This window comes from Caretta caretta, chromosome 1 (genome assembly GCF_965140235.1).
Source record: "Caretta caretta isolate rCarCar2 chromosome 1, rCarCar1.hap1, whole genome shotgun sequence".
NCBI classification, from domain to species: Eukaryota; Metazoa; Chordata; order Testudines; family Cheloniidae; genus Caretta; species Caretta caretta.
Window position 1 is genome coordinate 138,954,191 of NC_134206.1, and position 17,638 is coordinate 138,971,828.

Genomic DNA, 17,638 nt, shown 5'->3' on the forward strand with positions numbered 1-17,638 from the left:
GTTTAATAGCTAAAATATTGTTGTTAGAAAACATGTATGGTAGCACAACATTATTTAATGTTATTAAACAACACAAAAAGTTTAGTATTGGTGTCAGCAAGTAGTAAAATTATACAATGCTGGTGCATACAGTCTGATCTTTTCTTCTTATAAAACTGTTCACTGATGACTAAGCTTTCAAGATAACACATTTTTCAAACATAGCCCAGCAGTTTTTGCAATGAAAGAAAGCAGCTGGAACAGCTTTAGTGTCTTGAAGCAGAAGTTTTCCAAAACTGATTGAGCAAGATATCCTTAGGTACAGTTTTCTGCCCAACATCAGTTGTACAGGCCATTAGTATATTTACTCAGGGGAAAATAGGTGCATTTCTGCATAGGTTTGTACATAAAAGGATCTTGCTTTGGTTCAATAATACCAATATAAGACTTGGGGTTTTTTTAAATGAGATTACTAGCTCCTTTCTTACCACATTGTCTTTGGCTTAGCAACCTGACAAAATTAATCCTCTTTGCTAGGTTCACCGTGTATTATTTTTGCTGCCCTTGGCACACAGCGTGTTGGTTTACGTGTGCCCACTTATATGTATTGTTGAGCTTTATTCATTCCTGGAAACATAATGGTATGTTTCAAGTACAAGCAAAAATGTCACTTAAATACTTACATGAATTGGCAACATCTTTATCTCTTCTTTATGGCCTCACTTAGATAAGAAACATGCCCATTTTTTCTCCAAGGCTGTACATTGGTCCTGGAGAAAGGGTGTTCCAGGGGTGACCTGGTGCTCTGTCACGTGGAGGGGGGGGAACATCATGGAAGGGATATTCTTGCCTTTAGGCTATTTTTGGACTCTTTTTGTAGTGGCCTTCGTTTCCCAGTTTGGGTAAGAGGCTCTGAATGAGAGATTTTCCTGCTTTCTGATCACTGATAAAAAGAGCAGTTTTGCAGGCTAGGTGATGGTGCAGTGAGGAATGTTGGTGTTCCTGTTAATGGTTGCATCCTGAAGCAGCAACAGTCCCTGTTTGGGGAAAGCTGGGAAAGGAATGGGTTTGAAAAATGTGTCATTCACCAGGATTGACCTCACACTTTCAAAAGTCTCTGACACACTGCTGTTTGGGCTCCTGAAACAAGCCACAGGAGGCATACAGCTGATGGTGTTGGTGAGTGTTCTCTGTGGATACAATGTGCTTTCCCTCTTGTGTCATTGCATGTGTTGGGAGTCTGCCTTCAGATTCTTCCTGTGGACTTGAATTTGGAAATAATATATGGAGAATAGCACGGGCCAGCAATGGGTGAAGTATTCCTCTGAATTTTGGCAGGTGTCGTGGCTTTAAAAACAGTCTGCATTGGCTATCTGCTGTCCAGCTGCTCACAACATTTTCTGCCTGTCAAATCCATTGAAGAGTTTTCTTCTGGACTGCAGTCTGGGCTAACTTCTGTGTTTTTGGCAATGATCGGAGTCCATGTTACAGCAATGCAGTTATCTTTGAAATGTAGTGCTTTTGTATAGTATAGTCCGGAATGCATTTTATTCGCTGTTTAATTTCAATTCTTCATTACAGTTCTTTAATTAATGCCTGTGTGACATAAAGGTTATTTGTTTTGGGAAGACAAGCAGCTTTGGCCAAGTACTGTAGTTGCAATCATCAATAAGATTCCTGAGTAGGTGGAAGCAGGAGAAAATATAATTACAGATTAAATGTATGTTGTATCATCTATCAAAACAGCCACATAAGTATTTACAAATGAATTTGTGACTGGCAGCTTCAGTTGCTGATTTGCTTTTGGAACTCAAGTCCCACTGAGAATATTCTTGCGGTACAAGATATGTGGAATGCAGGCACCATTTCTTTCATGGGTGTGTAAGTAAACAGTCAGTGGACTCACTTCTTCCAAAACTACTATTGGATGTTGGTTTCAACCATAGTAGTCGGTAACTCAGGGCCAGCATTTTGGTTGCTCTACCTCAGTCTGTGTAAATTAAATACCATGTTTTCTTAGTAAGAATTGGTCAAGGTTTTTGAGCTTTTATTTTTATTTTATTATTTTATCTTAGCTTATGTAGGTTTGAGGGCCAGATCACAACCTACTATTTATTTTATTATTGCTGGGCAAAAAATGGAAAAAATTTTCATGAAAGTGTTTGCAAAAAATGTCCCCTTATTCCATGAAAATGTTCAAATTTCAAAAATTCTTGACCAATTCTAATTACTCGTAGACTTTAAGGCCAGAAGGGACCCTCATGATCATTTAGCTGACCACCTTCACATCGCAAGCCACAGAACCTCTCCCACCACTTCTGTAATAACTTCTGTATGTGTTATTGACATCCTCCTTCGATTGCAGTAATATCTTGGGGCTCCATCTTGCTAGGCTCTAGGCACACACAATGAAATTTTGATGTCTCCTCCAAACAGTGTACAATCTAAGTAAAATAATTATTTTGTGGAGGAGACCCTTTAAGCATGGATCTTCCCTTCCCCATATGGAAAAGAGGGTCAGTGGCTTTCTGCAGAGACTTCTGAGGCTCTGGCAATCCACGGAAAGGAAGAGATGGGCAGTGGCTAGGGCTGGGGGAGTGTGATTGGGGCAAGAGCAGGGACGTACATGGGGTTGCTCATTGTTCCCCTGCACCAGCATGCCCTTAAGAGTTCCTCACAGAAAACTAATACAACCAGAAAATGTATTTGCCACATTTCTGTGGATTTGAGATTTACCACCACCCATACTGTGAAACTCTGGGTGCCACCAGCAGCTTGGGAATGCTGTAAGAGCCATGCTGCAAGGTGGAGGGAGTGTGCCTCCATGTGGGGGGATAAAGGATGAAGCTTAATATAAAACAAGCCAGGGCAATAATCACAGAATCGTAGGACTGAAAGGGACGTTTAGAGGACATCTAGTCCAGTCCCCTGCACTCATGGTAGGACTAAGTATTATCTAGACCAGTGGTTCTCAAACTAGGGCTGCCGCTTGTTCAGGGAAAGCCCCTGGCAGGCTGGGCCAGTTTGTTTACCTGCCATGTCCGCAGGTTTGGCCAATCGCGGCTCCCACTGGCCGCGGTTCACCACTCCAGGCCAATGTGGGCTGTGGGAAGTGGCACGGGCCAAGGGATGTGCTGACTGCCCTTCCTGCAGCCCCTGTTGGCCTGGAGCAGTGAACCGTGGCCACTGGGAGCCGCGATTGGCCGAACTTGCGGACACGGCAGGTAAACAAACCAGCCTGGCCTGCCAGGGGCTTTCCCTGAACAAGCGGCAGCCCTAGTTTGAGAACCACTGGTCTAGATAATACTGTAAAAAAATTACAGATTAAAAATCTGTAATGATGGAGATTTCACAACTTCCCCAGGCAATTTATTCCAGTGCTTAACCACCCTGACAGTTAGGAAGTTTTTCCTAATATCCAACCTAAACCGCCCTTGCTGCAATTTAAGCCCATTTCTTCTTGTCCTGTCCTCAGATGTTAAGAAGAACAATTTTTCTCCCTCCTCCTTGTAACAACCTTTTAGGTACTTGAAAACTGTTATCATGGCTCCCTCCGTTTTCTCTTCTCCAGACAAAACAAACCCAATTTTTTCCATCTTCCCTCATAGGTCATGTTTTCTAGACCTTTAATCATTTGTGTTGCTGTTCCACAATTTATCCACATCTTTCCTGGAAGGTAGTGCCCAGAACGGGACACAGTACTCCAGTTGAGGCCTAATCAGTGTGGAGTAGAGCGGAAGAATTACATCTTGTGTCTTGCTAACAACACCCCTGCTAATACGTCCCAGAATGATGATTGCTTTTTTTGCAACAGCATTACACTGTTGACTCATATTTAGTTTGTGATCCACCATGAACCCCAGATCCCTTTCTGCAGTACTCCTTCCTAGGCAGTCATTTCCCATTTTGTATGTGTGCAACTGAATGTTCCTTCCTTAGTGGAGTACTTTGCATTTGTGTGTATTGAATTTCATCCTACAGACGCTCCCCGGGTTACGCAAGACCTGACTTACGCAAATCCGTACTTACGTACCAATGGTCCATCTAGCCCAATAGCCTGTCTTCCAGCAGTGGCCAATGCCAGGTGCTTCAGAGAGAATGAACAGAACAGGCAGTCATCAAGTGAGCCATCCCCTGTCGTCCACACCCAGCTTTTGGCAATCAGAGGCTAGGGACACCCAAGAGCATGGGGTTGCATCCCTGCCCGTCCTGGCTAACAGCCATTGATGTTGATGGATCTATCCTCTGTGAACTTGCCTGGTTCTTTTTTGAAACCTGTTATAGTTTTGGCCTTCATAACATCCCCTGCCAATGAGTTCCACAGTTTGACTGTGTGTTGTGTGAAGAAGTACTTCCTTTTGTTTGTTTTAAAACTGCTGCCTATTAATTTAATTGGGTGATTCCTGGTTCTTGTGTTACCTGAAGGAGTAAATAATACTACTTTATTCACTTTCCCCACACCAGTCATGATTTTATAGACCTCTATCATATCCCCCCTTAGTCATCTCTTTTCCAAGCTGAAGAGTCCTAGTCTTTTTTAATCCCTCATACGGGAGCTGTTCCATACCCCTATTAATTTTTCTTGCCCTTCTCTGTATCTTTTCCAATTCTGATATAACTGTATTGAGAAGGGGTGACTGGAATTGCATGCAGTATTAAAGGTGTGGGCATGCCATAGATTTGTATAATGGCATTATGGTATTTTCTGTCTTTTATCTATTCCTTTCTTAATAGTTCCTAACATTCTGTTAGCTTTTTTGAGCAGAAGTTTTTCAGAGAACTATCCACAATGAATCCAAGAACTCTTTTTTGAGCGGTAACAGCTAATTTAATACCAATCGTTTTATATAGTTGGGATTGTTTTCCGATGAGCATTACTTTTCATTTATCAACATTTGTTGTCTACAGTAGTGCAACCTCCATTCTGATTTTAAATATCACAATGATTTTAAAAAGAAGACCCCTCCCACCCCATCCCTACTTAGGCATTTCAACTCTTCGCCATGAATGATATCTAGGATATCATCTTACTCTGTTCCATCCTTCTGAATGTAAAAGTTTATGCTGGCTTGATTCCTTGACACAGTACAAATAAAATTAAAGCAGACTTTATTGTAGAAATAATTTGGGATAATGATTATATTCACCTTTCCCCCCTACTCCAGTGACTCTCAAACTTTTTTACTGGTGACCCCCTCTGAGTGTGACCCCCCCCTTATAAATTAAAAACAGTTTTTTTTATATTTAACACCATTATAAATGCTGGAAGCAAAGTGGGGTTTGGGGTAGAGGTTGACAGCTCACAACCCCCCATGTAATAACCTCCAGACCCCCAGTTTGAGAACTCCTGCCCTACTCCCATTTTCCTTATGATTTTTGTCTTAAGTAATTTTATTTAAATTTGAAAAAGGGAGCTGTTGTTAATGAAAGCTTTTAAATGATTTATTTTAAATTAGTTATTTCCTCAGGTCTGCTGTGTAAAATTGCTATATCCCCATGTATCTGGGAATAAAGGAGTACTCTGTGACTGACCTGGTGCAGTACTACAAAATGTTTTGAGCTGTGTGTGTGTACACATTTTTGGGAGTGGTGTGAAAAATCAAGATAAATGTTTTTTCTTTCATAGTTATAGTGGTTTAGACTTATGTGCCAAAGTGAGATAGGACTTTTACTTCTACATTTTTAAAATAATTAAGTGGGGTTTTAGCATGCATCTCCCGCTTAGGTTACTGGAAGTTTCACAGTTACAGTTTTTTTGTCAGTTAGAAAATACAGTGGTTCATGCCATGTTGCTTTGTCTATATCTGTTAGCTTTGCAATATGAAGCTTTGGGGTATGATTCTTAGATGAGATACTGGTAGCGATAAGTTTCAGAGTAGCAGCCGTGTTAGTTCGTATTCGCAAAAAGAAAAGGAGTACTTGTGGCACCTTAGAGACTAACCAATTTATTTGAGCTTAAGCTTTCGTGAGCTACAGCTCACTTCATTGGATGAATCTTTATAATGCTTAAAAATAACCTGGGCCACAATCTCTGTTTTCCTCTAGTCTCCCAGAATCTGGTAAAACCAGCCCCATCTACACTCCAGCTTCTGCTGTTGCTAGGATTGGTGGAGAACTAAGGGCCCCAATTTTCCTGGGTTAGATGAGGCTACAGTGGTAGCCATCTCCTCCTCTGGACTCCTTGCCACTTCTCTTAGACCAGACAAGCCAAGTAAGAGAGCTGGGTCTTGGGCTGTCAGTTGTGATTGGCCTGGACCTTTGCATCTTATTCCCTTATCCTACTGAATAACTTTGCGTCCATCCGGATCGGGGAGAATGCCTCTGGTGAGCCTGTTGGTTCGCTACCATAGTTGTTAACATAGAAATGATGACATGGAAAACAATCTCTGAGTAGGAAATGTCAGAATGAGTGCCCTGATTACTTGTTGACAAGTGGAAAATAAAATCAGGGATGGGATTTGTGTGTGTTGGTTTTGGCTGCGAGTAATGAAAGTGCTGTGATTGCATAATTTTGAATTCCCTCTGTTATGTGGTTTAGTGTTATCCCTGGGAAGGCCAGAGAGATAAGAGCCCATACAGTACTTATGTAGTGGCCAAGTCTCAGGATGTAGAATTAAATTCTGAAGTTTATTTTTAAGCCTTAATCTAGTTTTCAGGTTGGAGAACCTGTTTTATCTCACTTAATGTCCTGTTGGGATTAATAGACCTTTCTGATTGCCAGAATAAGGCTGAGAAATGGCCTGGATGCCTGCCATGCTGATAGTTCACCATGAAGTACAGATATGCTAAGTGCAGAGTGATGATTTTAGTAGTGAAAGCACTATCGTTCTCTGTGTGGGAAAATACATTCACCCTGAATATAGTATTTTATATAGATACTTGATGCACTTAAGCTTCTTTCACTGGTACACACAAGCTACTTTGACCATGATATATATATATATTTTTTTAAGATTTAAAGTGTGCTGCTCATTCTAATATCAATGTCGCGAAGTCACTGAATAGTGAGGCAAACTCTATGCAAACTGTGGTAGAAATAGCTTTTTAGGACTTGGACACCAAGGCCCCAATCCTCCAGAATTTACTCCTCCTTCCTGTGTGAAGAAAATCTGTGGACTCCAGCAGCTCTGGATGCAGCAGAACTCGTCAGGCATAATTCCAGGATCGCTCTGCATCTCTCGCATACCTCATAATTGTGCTCCATATTAGCTCACTGTGCTTTAATGTACAGAGGCTTTTCTGGCGTGAGGAGGAAGGAGGACATGGGAGTGGGCTAGAAGGTAGGTGGGTTAGGATAGGACTAATGGATCCAGTGGCCATTTCTACCTCACCACAACCTGTGGAATGGGGAGAAGAGAGTGCAGCAGTCTTGGGGGCTGCTGCACCCTTAAGGTGTGATTGAGCAGCCTGAGGGAAGGATTACTGCTTCTTCGAGAAATGGTCCATATTGCATTCCACTGCGTGTTAGTCATGCGCACCACGTGCCTGGAGTTGGAGAATTTGAAAGTAGTGTCCGTTGGTCCACATATGCGCCCTGACTCGCTGCGTGCTTCTGTCTGAGGGAAAAAAGGACGGGGCGGACTGACCGTATCTCCAGCTCTTTCTCAGCGCCACATGGTCCGGGTCGGAGCCTTCAGTGTAATGGTCTCTGACGCAGTTTTAATAATTACAGTTACAAATAGTTTTATCAGTTTTAGCTGTAGTTTTAGTGGGTTTATTTCTTTCCTAGTTTTAGTAGTTACTAGTTTTAACAGTTAGACTAGAGCAGACTTGGGGGATTTACCTGCCCCTGCCCCCTGCAGAACTCCGGGCTTCAAACTCTGTGCTGCTTGCCCGCAATCTTTCTCCGTAACTGACAAACACCAACGCTGCCTCTACTTCCTGGGAGAAGCTCACACCGCGGCTATGTGCGGTATTTGCCAGTCCTTTCCCAGCTGCACCCAAGAAAGCTAAGCACTTTGTCTCTGGAGGCATCTAATGGAGGTGGCCATGAGACCACATTCAGACCCAAGTCGGGGAACCCCCCCCCTGTACATTTAGCTTGATTCAGCAAGGAGTGTGCCTCCTGCTGTTATGTCTGACTCCGGTGCTGATGGACCCACCCCCAAAGGCCCAATGGCAGAGCCTAGTAAGGAGATTAGGAAGCACTCCAATAAGCATGGAACTAGGTCTTCCTCCAAATCAGAGAAACTGGATATTCCCTCCACCAGCTCAGCCCAAGGGAACACAGCATGTTCCGAGTCCCACAGGCATGAGATGAAGACCCATGAACAATGGGATCCACGGGTTCCGGGCGGTGAACTGTCATACTGCCATCTCTGCCACTTCACACAACGTGAGACCCTCCTGCACCAGGAAAGACTTCAGCGCTGCTACTGGCAACTGGAAAAGAGAGAGTGCCCGCTAAACTAGGGAGATCCCGATGTGACTGCACCCCAAGATGTCTTCACCTTACTGGATCCAGAGTCTCTTCCTCCATTTGGTCCTCCCACTTACAGAGAACTCAAGTCCCTGCCACTAGATATGCCTATGGTATGGCCTCCTCACATGTGTCATGCGCTCCTTGATCGGCACCAATGGTACTGCTATTGGTACCGGAGTCCGCCTTTTCCTCTTCCGATGAATTGGAACTGGGGGAAGAACCATCTCTACCACACCACTCCATCACGTAGACTGACACCCATGGGAGCAACTACCTCCTCACCTTCCCAGAAGCCACTGGTGCCCCACGCCATGAGGACTCCTGCAACCTCCTGTTGATCCTCCTTATTGGCCATGTTGGGGACCCTGAGCACAGTATCCTCCTTTGGAGCCCACCCAGTCTTCAAGAGTCGCCACCTGTTTCTCCCCCACCCCTCCTCTGAGGGATCCATCAGGCATGCCCATGGATCCAATAACAGAGGAAGAATTTTATACCCCAATTCTGGCAGTTCTGCTGGAGCCAGCTAGATTCCCATCCTCATCGCTGAACGAAGCTGTGACTACATCATCCCTTTCCCTACTGGATGACTTCAATTTCAAAATCTTTTACAGGGTATTGTGGGGGGAACTCCACATTCCTCTGGAAGAGATCTAAGGCACTCAGCATAAGCTTCTGGATGTTCTTCACGCTTTGGGACTGACAAGATTAGCACTACCAATCAATGGAGCCGTACTGGAGCCAGCCAGGACAGTCTGACACACTTCTGACACATGTACCACCACCCTTAAAGGAATAGAGAGATGCTACTATGTCCTGGCCAAAGGCTCAGAATTCCTCTTCTCCCACCCAGCTCCAAACTCACTGGTAGTTCAGGCTACTGCAGAAATGGCTAAACAACAAACACACTCGATCCACACCTGCGGACAAGGAAGGGAAGTGTCTGGATCTACTGGGGAGAAAAGTAATCTTTTCCTCCAGTTTACAATTCAGGACAGCCAATCATCAAGCGTTGTTGGCTCAGTATGACTTCCTGAATTATGCTAAATTAGAGGAATTTGCTAAGACCGTGCCCGTTTTCAGGCCCTTGGCAAGGAAGGGAAACTCATAGCCAGAACTGCCCTACAATCCACTGTGGATGCGGCTGATGCTTCTTCCAGGGCCATGGCTACAACCATCGTGTTGTGTCGAGTCTTGGCTTCTTGCTTTTGGTTTTTCTAGGGAGGTCCAGAACACAATAGAGGATCTCCCTTTTGATGAATCCCATCTCTTTAACCAGAAGACAAATGAGTGTTTGCATACACTAAAAGACTCTAGGGCTACTCTTTGCTCGTTGGACATCTACACTTCTGCCTCGAAATGAAAGTCCCACTGCCTGTCATCCACACAGAGGTACAGGTCTCCACAGTTTTACCAACATAGACCCTATGAACCTTCATGCAAGCAACAAAAGGTCCAAAGGTCTCGTTTCTCTGGGACCTCCCTCAGGCTTCAGTCTCAAACCCAACCCAAACCAAGAGGCATTTTTGATGTAACTTCTTGATGTGAGCTCGAGAGCTGCCAACCACGTGAGCCTAACAACTCACGACCCTTTGACTCCTTTCGGGAGTTATTTAGCACTCTTTTTTCACACTTGGAGTGCAATAACAAGGGACAAATGAGTGCTGAATATCATCCACCTTGGAGATATGATTGAGTTTGTAATGCTCCAAGACCCTTTGCCCCATCCCCTTTTGGGGACCACTCTCATGACAGTTTTTTCACCCAAGAACTGAACGCCTTATTACAACAAGGATTGGGATTAACAACCTCCCCTTTTGAACCAATGATGTCTTGATCCATGTCCCTCCTCTCCATGAAGGTCGCCTTTTTTGTTGCTATCACTTCAGTGAGAAGAGTTGGGGAACTCAGAGCTATAATGGTGGACACGCCATTTACAGTATTTTATGAGGATAAGGTCTTTTTATGCTTACACCCAAAATTTTACCAAAGGTGATCTCCCAGTTTCATATTAACCAATTCATTCACTTACTGTTTTCTTCCAGAAACTGCATGTGTCTGCAGAAGAATGTAGACTCCATTCTGTCAATGTCCGATGAGGTCAGGCCTTTTACCTGCAGAGAACACAAACAATCAGGAAGTCCCCTAGACTGTTTGTTGTGGTAGCAGAGAGAATTGGGACAGGCCATATCCACCTAGAGAATCTCCAAATGGATATCTGGCTGCATTAAACTCTGCTACAGCTGTCGAACATACCTCCCACACAGGGGTACAGCTTCACTCCACTAGACCTGAAGCAATGACCATGGCATGTTCCTCTCATAGACATACGTAGAGCAGCCACATGGAGTTCTGTCCATACATCTGCAACACAGTATGCCTTGTTACAGGACTCAGCAGTGCATGTCTCCTTTGGCACGGTGGTTCTCCGCATGACCCTTCCATCCCCATCCTTGCACCCTCCTCCAACTTAGGTCCTGCTTGTCAGTCACCCCCAGTGGAATATCATAGGGAGGATCACTCAAAGAAGAAGAGGAGGTACTTATCTGTAACTGAGGGTCTTTGAGATGTTTGGTCCCTATCTGTATTCCACTTCCCGCCCTCCTTCTCCTCTGCTTTGGATCTGTCAGATTCACTGTGGAAAAGGAACTGGAGACGTGGTCAATTCGCCTCACCCTTTGTCGCCTCAGACGGAAGCACAAGGTGAGTCAGGGTGCATGTATGAATCAGTGGACACTACTTTCAAATTCTCCTTCTCAGGGCATATGATGCGCATCTGTAACCCCAGTGGAATACAGATAGGGATCACATAGCTCAAAGAACATCCAGTTATGGTAAGTAACCTCTTCTTTTCCAGTTACTTGCTGCCGTTTTCTATGAAAGAAGCCTGATATTTGTGTTCACCTTGGAAAGAACTATTTGCTGTGCTAGCTTATACTTCCAAAGAACACACAACAATTCCATCTTTAACAGACAGAACCCAACACTGACAAACCCTGTGTAGACTGGTTTCCAAGAAAGGCTGTCCTTCCAGAGTCATCTACAATTACGGGACAGCTGCTGAAATGTGCAAAAATGTATTTGTTTTATGGCATGCTCGTTTTTTAGGGGAATGACACCTAAGTGTGTCATTAACACACTTTTCATTGCCTCTTTGGGAAAAAACTGCATGTTTTTTATAAGAAGTTATTACTTTTCAAAAGTCAGCTGACTCCAAATCTTCTCTGGCAATTGTGCTAACATAAGCATGATTTCCTTCTAACGACAGGCCATAGATGTTCTGAAACAGCAGGGATTTTATGAATATTTCATGAATAGCTTAAGTTAGAATTTGTAGGATTAAAAAAAGAGGAAACTGGGTCAAATTCGCATGGTTAAGTATCTCACTAGCTTAAAATACTAAACTCTCAAATGTGGCATATTTTAAAAGCTGAAATAAGATGCTCTGTGCTCTACTTGACCACTTCAGTGTGAAGTAATTTTAATAAGGAAGGTTGTGTGGACCATTCTGGCAGTGTTGTGGGGTACCAAGTACAAGTTCTGAGCTTGGGAGCAACTTCAGAACATGCTTTCCCTGTTGGGCAAACTAATTTCCTTGGTATAGAATATCATCATTTCTCTGAGGATCAAGCGTATCACTGGGATAGAGTGATGGGTGTTGGGGGATACAGAATATATATTAGATGCTGTATTCTGTGGAGCAATGTTGAGGTTAAAGACAGCACAGGTGCTGGCTTCCTCCTTTCCCTGGGGGTGCTCAACCCCTGCTCAGCCCCAGGCCCTGTCCCCACTCCACCCTTTCCCCCAAGGCCCTGCCTCTGCCCCACTTCTTCCTGCCCAGTTGTGTCCCCTCCCCCAAGTGCCTCCCATTCCCACTCCTCCCTCTCCTCCCAGTGCCTCCTGCACACCGTGGAACAGCTAATTGCGGTGGGCAGGAGGTGCTGGGAGGGAGGGGGAGGAGTTGATTGGCAGGGCCGCCAGCGGGTGGGAGACACTGGGGTGGGGAGGTGGGGTAGCTGACTAAATGGGGTGAAGGGTCCTAGTAACTTAATCTCTGCCTGTTTGGATACTTTGTGACTTTGGTTAGTCTTTTATACCTTCAGTATATAAGCATTTTCCATAGGTAACCTAAATTAGGATTCAATAGTTCTGCATCCCTGTTTGGCACTTCTTTGTTTTTTCCATCTTGTGTGTCACACACCTCTTTTGAGCTGTAGTTAGCCAATACAACTGTATTCAATGTTTTACCCATGCATTTTTACACTAACATCTCTGTGTACTTGGGTCCAGATTTTAAAGCGACTGCGGCGTCGCTGCACTCAGCATTGCAATACCTAACTGATTTAGGGACTTAAACTCATTTTCAAAAGGGATTTAGGCACTTAGGAGTGTAGGTCCCATTATTGCGACACTGAGTGTAACAACGCCTAAATAACTTTAAAAATCTGGGCCTTAGTGCTTCAGATCTTTGTTTTTTTGTTTTTTTTAAGGAAATGAACAGGTTTGCATTAGGGAAAACTTCTGGAAAATTTTAGATGGAATACATTTTAATAAGTTAAATGGCTATGCTGTAACTTGTAATGGTCTGTGTGGTCTTTTAGAATATGGATAAAACTAAAAATAGATGTGTGTGTATATATATAACCCCTTGTTTAGCACTATTATAGTAAAAGGGCTGTTTTATTTTAATTGTTGGTTTAGTGCTACATTTTAGGCTTTACAAATAAACACAAATCTGAGATAGGCTGACTCGTATTTTTTCAAAGGCAAGTGGTGGGAAGGCTACACAACATAGGGGCCTCTAGAAGGGAAAATCACTCAAGACTTTGATGAAACTCGCTTGATATCTATGGGTTAATCTAGTCCTTCTCATCACAGCTGCCTTTACAAAGCCTCATATTCCCTGCAGTTCTGCCCTGAGATGGGTTTTAGGGATTTAACGAGAGCCAGATTGAGAATTACAATGGATGGCCCGCATAGTTCTTACCAACTCCGTTCACTGGCTCAGAATGAAAGATTGCACGATGTTGCTTTGTTACATTACCAAAGGGGCCCAAAATTGACTGTTAAAATCCTTTTTTCCTCTCAAAGCCCCCCCCCCCCCCAAAAAAAAAAAAAAGAAACCAAATCAAAGCTAAAACTGATCTCTGTATGCTTCGTTTAAGCACCCATTCTAATTCCATGGGGGATATTTTCTTCTCTGACTGGGCGTTGTGACTTGTCAGTGTATTTTGTCTCGAGCAAATCCTAATGTCTACATTAGTACACTGCATTAGTTCTTTAAAAAGGCAATAATGTTAATGACAAAGAACAGAGTCCTAAGAATAAGTAGACTTTCACCCCAGCTCTATACTTTAACTACAGTCAAATTGTTTTAGCTGCATTCAGCTGACTGTATATATCTTTGTGGCTGACTGAATATATCTCTACCTTTTACTTTAACAGTAAGCTTTTTATAGCATTTAAATCTCTGGTCTTTTTCAGAGGGTGTGCTGTAGCAGGAAGAGGTTTCAAACAGTGTTTGCAAAGATTTGTGTTCAGTTGAGACCCAGTTTGATTTTCATCATTAAAAATGTTGAAAACCACCTGTTCGCTGGCAGTCATCAGAGAAAATAGTCTAGTTCTGAGGTTTTCAAATTGTCAGGGAGGCATGCCACAGAGAATGGAGGAATGTTCAGGGTTGGGGGGTGAGCGGCGATGCCAGGTGGCTCATGCCAGCACCACATGGTGGGGCCAAGGCCAGCTCTCACAGGGGCCCCTCCTGACTTACCTCAGCAGGCTACCCAGACTATGGGTCAGTGTAAACATTTGCTGCGACCATGCTGATTTCTGTGCCCAGCGCTGGCTCCACCCTGAGTCACAGTGGCACATGCTTTCCCACACCTGGAAAACCCGGTGGGGAGGGGCAGAGAGACAGGTATCGGCTCTGCCCTACTGGTGCAGCCTGGCTGCAAGGTACAAGCAGCCTGCTGCTGAGGAAGCCTTGGCTGTGCAATTGGTAAGTGTCTGTGTATTTGAAACTTACAGGTTTAGGTAATTTAATTAAAGTTGTGTCAAGGTCTCTGTTAGGTTTACGAGTAGGCTATCAAGCATACTTTTGCATGTGTCTATTTTTGTCTGGCTTGGGGGTGCATCCAAAAATTGTAACTCAAAGAAGGGGCTCAGTTCAAAAAGTTTGCAAGCCACTGGTCTAGTTTTTAGTTTTATTAGTTAATTTTATTTGTTTCTCTCTCATTTCAGCTGTGAAGTCAGGTTGGTTACCACCACCACCTGCCCTGCCCCCTAGGCCTTTTGTATCCCAGGTATGTACAGAATTTCAGTATGTGGATAATTGGTGTACAGTGGTGGGTGGTGGTGGTTGTTTTTATACTGTGGTAATAAATACATGCAAGCTTGGATATCTAACCATTCTCATTATAAAGCTAATACTCATCTGTAGAATGCTTTGCAATGTCAGGCTTTTTGTGTATGGATAATGTTATCTTTGTTTGGTCTGTCTATCCAGTATGCCATGATGTCGTACTATGGACTCCTTCCAGCTCATCATTGTGGAGCTGTGTATGTCCAGTAGAAAACATTGTAATTTACAAGCTGTGCCATAAGGCTAGTCTGATGGTAGTGTTTGCTATCTGGAAGGCACAGGTTTGATTCCTAGCCTATTTCTTGCTTTTCAAGGTGCAAACGCTGTCAAGGCGGCAGTGCAGGGAGCAAATGCATATCACATTATGATATATTACATATCAGTGTGAAAAGTCATGCTAAAAGGAAATAACTCCCACATTAGCTACATTATTTAGTGGCATGCTGTGATTTACTTACTTTTGGTTCATCAGTGTCACACAACCATTGTGTAAAGCAAATGGATCTAATCATGAGCAGTCATCCCAAGGAATGTACTGTGTGTAGGTTCTTTAGTTCATAAGGAATGATGGATAAGGAAAGGCCATTTAGCTCAACAAGACCCATCATAGTGATTGCTTCCTCACTTCCTTGTTTGTTACCTCTCTGAATCCTCTTCTATAAAAATGTCTATCTGTTTTATTCATTTATACCATTGGCTCCAGTTGGCCTTACATGGCAATTTATTTTATATGTTAATCTTTCAGCTGAGATGTAGAACTGAGTCCCTGACCACTGTAGAGCTAACATTCCTACTTCACATAAAAAGTGCATTGGCATCTTTGAGTCGACCATCAGCGGTCAGGACTTCAGTTTTAGGTCTCAAATAAAAGTCAGAATCTCCAGCAGCATAGTGCCCCCTAATGGTAGGCTGGGGGCATTTATTCTGTAAAGGGAAGGTTTCCACTTGCTGGGTCATAAACAACAATTCTCTCTCCATCTCCTTCTCCTCTAAATTATCTTTGGAGTTTGCTAAATCCTTCATTTGGAGGATTATATAGATTGCTTCCTTAGGCCTTCTTTGATCCAACTACAACCTTAGCCGTGCACCTTAGTGCATCCATCAAAGCTTTGCTTTGCCTAATATCCTGTAAGTAGTGTCTATTCATCGCACCCCCTTCTACTCTGAATTATTGCTTCCTGCCTCCCTCATATCACTTCCATCATCAGCTGCATCTCCATCTCCACTGTACCCTTTCACACTCAAAAGTCTTACAGTCACCCCGTCTGGAAAATAAACAAATGAGCAAAACAAAACCCTTTTCTTGAGGATCAAACCAGTGCTACAGGTAATACTTTTGCTAATTGCTTATTTTTTCAGCATGTGATAGATTTTATTCTCTCTGACCATGCAACGGGGAGCCACTCATATGTATTTCCATATCCAGCAGGGTCCTCACCATGTCACAAATACCGAGCCTGTTGCACAGGCCAAATCCAGCTATGCAGAGTTCAGACTAAAAGAACAGGTACGCTCTAAAATTGTAAACAGTGATTCCAATGTAAAGTTCCTGATGCTTTCTTCTCTCCCAGTACAATATGCTATTCCTTGCAAAATATGTAGTGTTGGAGAAACATCTGACACTTGTAAAAATTATCAGGGGTGGGAAGGCGTTACAGCAGGATTTTTTAAAAAAGATATTTCTGCCTTCTCAGAATACTGTTGTTTTGACTTTGAATTGAAAAATAATTTTAATAATATTTTAGACCATGTCAGTTGCATCCTTGCTCACATCTTCTGTGCCTAGTCATCAAAATGTGCCTTTAAATGGTCAAGATTGTATATAGAGGATGGGGTTCATAATTCAACTTCTCTGATCCTTAATCATTGCAAGTACAGCTATAACAAACATATGGATTACATTACCCAAATGGGGCCCTTGACTTAAAGAGCATGAATAAATTCAAGCGAAGCCAATCTGTTTTCAAAATAGAGGCAGGATCAGGAAGAACTGAAGTAAAACATTGAAACCAGCGTGACATATTCAGCTTTTACCTGTTTTAGGACTTATCTTGCTCTTCTTAAATTTCTGTTTCAACTAATTTTCTACAGTGTTATTGGAAATCCTTTTTATTGCCTTAACATTTCAATATCCATATATAGCTAAGTACCCTGATTCACAGATGTAGCTTGGGAATGAAATATCCCAAGTATTTTTTAGGCTGCCCTGCACTACTTGTGCATACTTATGGTGTGATTATTTTGACATTGTTTTGGAAATCAATTGGAGTGTAGGAAGATGGAAACAATTTATTCTGAAACTGGAGTTTTCCATGGATGACTGGGAGGTAGCTAGGATTGGTTAGGTGTTTAGGGTATGTGTTCCCTGCACAGTTAACCTGGGTGATTGGCACCCACCTTAGCCTAGTCCAGGGTGAGAGTCCTCACAGGAAAACCCAATCCGCGTTACTGCATCCTCGCTGTTTCTGCATTCACCCATGTGGCTCTGGGGGCATAGTCCATGGTTCCTTGTGTTGAGACTTTCTAGGATTCTTTCCCAGTCAGTTGTGGGAGAACTTTGACCTTCAGGGGGAATTGTAGAAAAGGTTTGAGGACTATCAGTACTTGAGTGAGTTAGCTGGTATTCTCACTGCAAAGTGAGAGGGTTCCAACCCAAGTGAAAGTGGAGCTCAAGTTCTAATCCACCTCACAGTTGTGTAAACTAGCCCAGACTTAAAGACTCTCCAGACTGGGTCAGAGGTTTTCCTGTGTAGATGGTAGGGGAGTGTGGGCTAACGCCTAGTAAGAGCCCAGTTTAACTGTGCAGTTAAGACATACTAATAGAATGAAATTAAGGGGTTCACTGGACTCCAGGCACTGTTGTGTATCAGCAAGTTATG

At 43.2% G+C, this 17,638-nt stretch overlaps 1 protein-coding gene across 9 annotated transcripts in view; it reads left to right on the forward strand.

Moving 5' to 3' along the window:
- Positions 1-17,638, forward strand: part of REPS2 (RALBP1 associated Eps domain containing 2) — a 143,575-nt gene that overhangs the window by 99,845 nt on the left and 26,092 nt on the right. For 5 of the 9 annotated variants that reach the window (XM_048861928.2, XM_048861897.2, XM_048861889.2 and 2 more), the window contains 2 exons: positions 14,639-14,700; positions 16,186-16,266. In XM_048861928.2, the coding sequence (XP_048717885.2) occupies positions 14,639-14,700; positions 16,186-16,266 (143 nt within the window). The remainder of the gene's footprint in view (positions 1-14,638; positions 14,701-16,185; positions 16,267-17,638) is intronic. The other 4 variants (XM_048861947.2, XM_048861921.2, XM_048861916.2 and 1 more) reach the window with 2 other exon arrangements.